Source organism: Equus quagga, chromosome 13 (assembly GCF_021613505.1).
Source record: "Equus quagga isolate Etosha38 chromosome 13, UCLA_HA_Equagga_1.0, whole genome shotgun sequence".
NCBI lineage: Eukaryota > Metazoa > Chordata > Mammalia > Perissodactyla > Equidae > Equus > Equus quagga.
In genome coordinates, this window is record NC_060279.1 from 88250235 (window position 1) to 88251254 (window position 1020).

General features: G+C 63.2%; 1 protein-coding gene across 1 annotated transcript in view; it reads right to left on the reverse strand.

Moving 5' to 3' along the window:
• Nucleotides 1-750, reverse strand: part of LOC124250338 (kallikrein-1-like) — a 3597-nt gene extending 2847 nt beyond the window's left edge. The window contains exon 1 of the mRNA XM_046682139.1: nt 744-750. Within this exon, the coding sequence (XP_046538095.1) occupies nt 744-750 (7 nt within the window). The remainder of the gene's footprint in view (nt 1-743) is intronic.
• Between the last annotated feature and the right edge of the window lie 270 nt (nt 751-1020).

A 1020-nucleotide genomic window follows, 5' to 3' on the forward strand; every position in this document is an offset into this window, starting at 1 on the left:
GGGGAAGAAAGGGCCGGTCCTGCGGGGCCTCCCTGGGGCCAGGGGAGGACTTTGCTCTTCCTCTGAGGGGCCCAGGAGCTGCGGGTGGTGCTGAGCAGGAGCAGGACAGGGTCTGACTTGGGTGTTCACAGGTCCCTCTGGCATCCGTGTGGGGTGACTGTGCAGGGGTGAGGAGAGGCAGGGGGCCTGGTAGGGTGTGAAGATGAGGCTGACCAGGGTGGTGGCAGGGACTAGGGGAGATGGGGTCCACTCTGGGTACCTCGAAAGGGAGCCCACAGGATTCGCTGACCGAGTGTCAGTGGGAGTGAGAGGTGGCGAGGACTAAGGATGATCCTGAGCTTTGGCCTGAGTGTCAGCTGAGCAGCCCCAAGGAGACGCTCACACCCCCCACCACACACACATGTGCGCACACGCACGCACACACACACTCACCCCAAGTCCTACTTGAGCCCAGCGTTTCCCACCCAACCTGCTCCTCCTCCCCCGGTTCCTCCGTCCACCGCAGCTCTCCCTCTGGTCCCTCCCTCCACGCTCGTCCCTCCTGCCCCCTGACTCTCACTGACGTCCCCTCCTTTCTGTCCCATCGTCCCAGCCCCAGATCAGGCCTTGTTCCCACCTGGACCCTCACCCCAGCCTTCTTCACACGCTCTCGGCCCTCAGTCTCTCTGTCCACTCCGTCCCCACCTGGCCCAGGGGGTCATTCTAATCTCAGAACTGGCCTTGCCCCTCCCCTGCTCACCCACCTTCCATAGCTCCCCAGTGCCCCGGGGAGAGAAGAAAGCTTCCTGGGAGGGATGACAGTTGAGATGAGCCCTGAGGGAGGAAGAGTCCCGGAGATGGATCCTGCTTTTCCTCCCCCTGACCCGTCGGCAGGGACCATCCATGGGCAGAACCTGGACCCTGCATCCCATCCCCAGGGGCCAGGATGTGAGCTGCCCTCCCTTCCCTTGAAATCCCTTCCACCCTTCCCTGGGAGTGGTCTCTGGGGATAACTGTCTCTTTCCCCATAGCTGGGGGGGT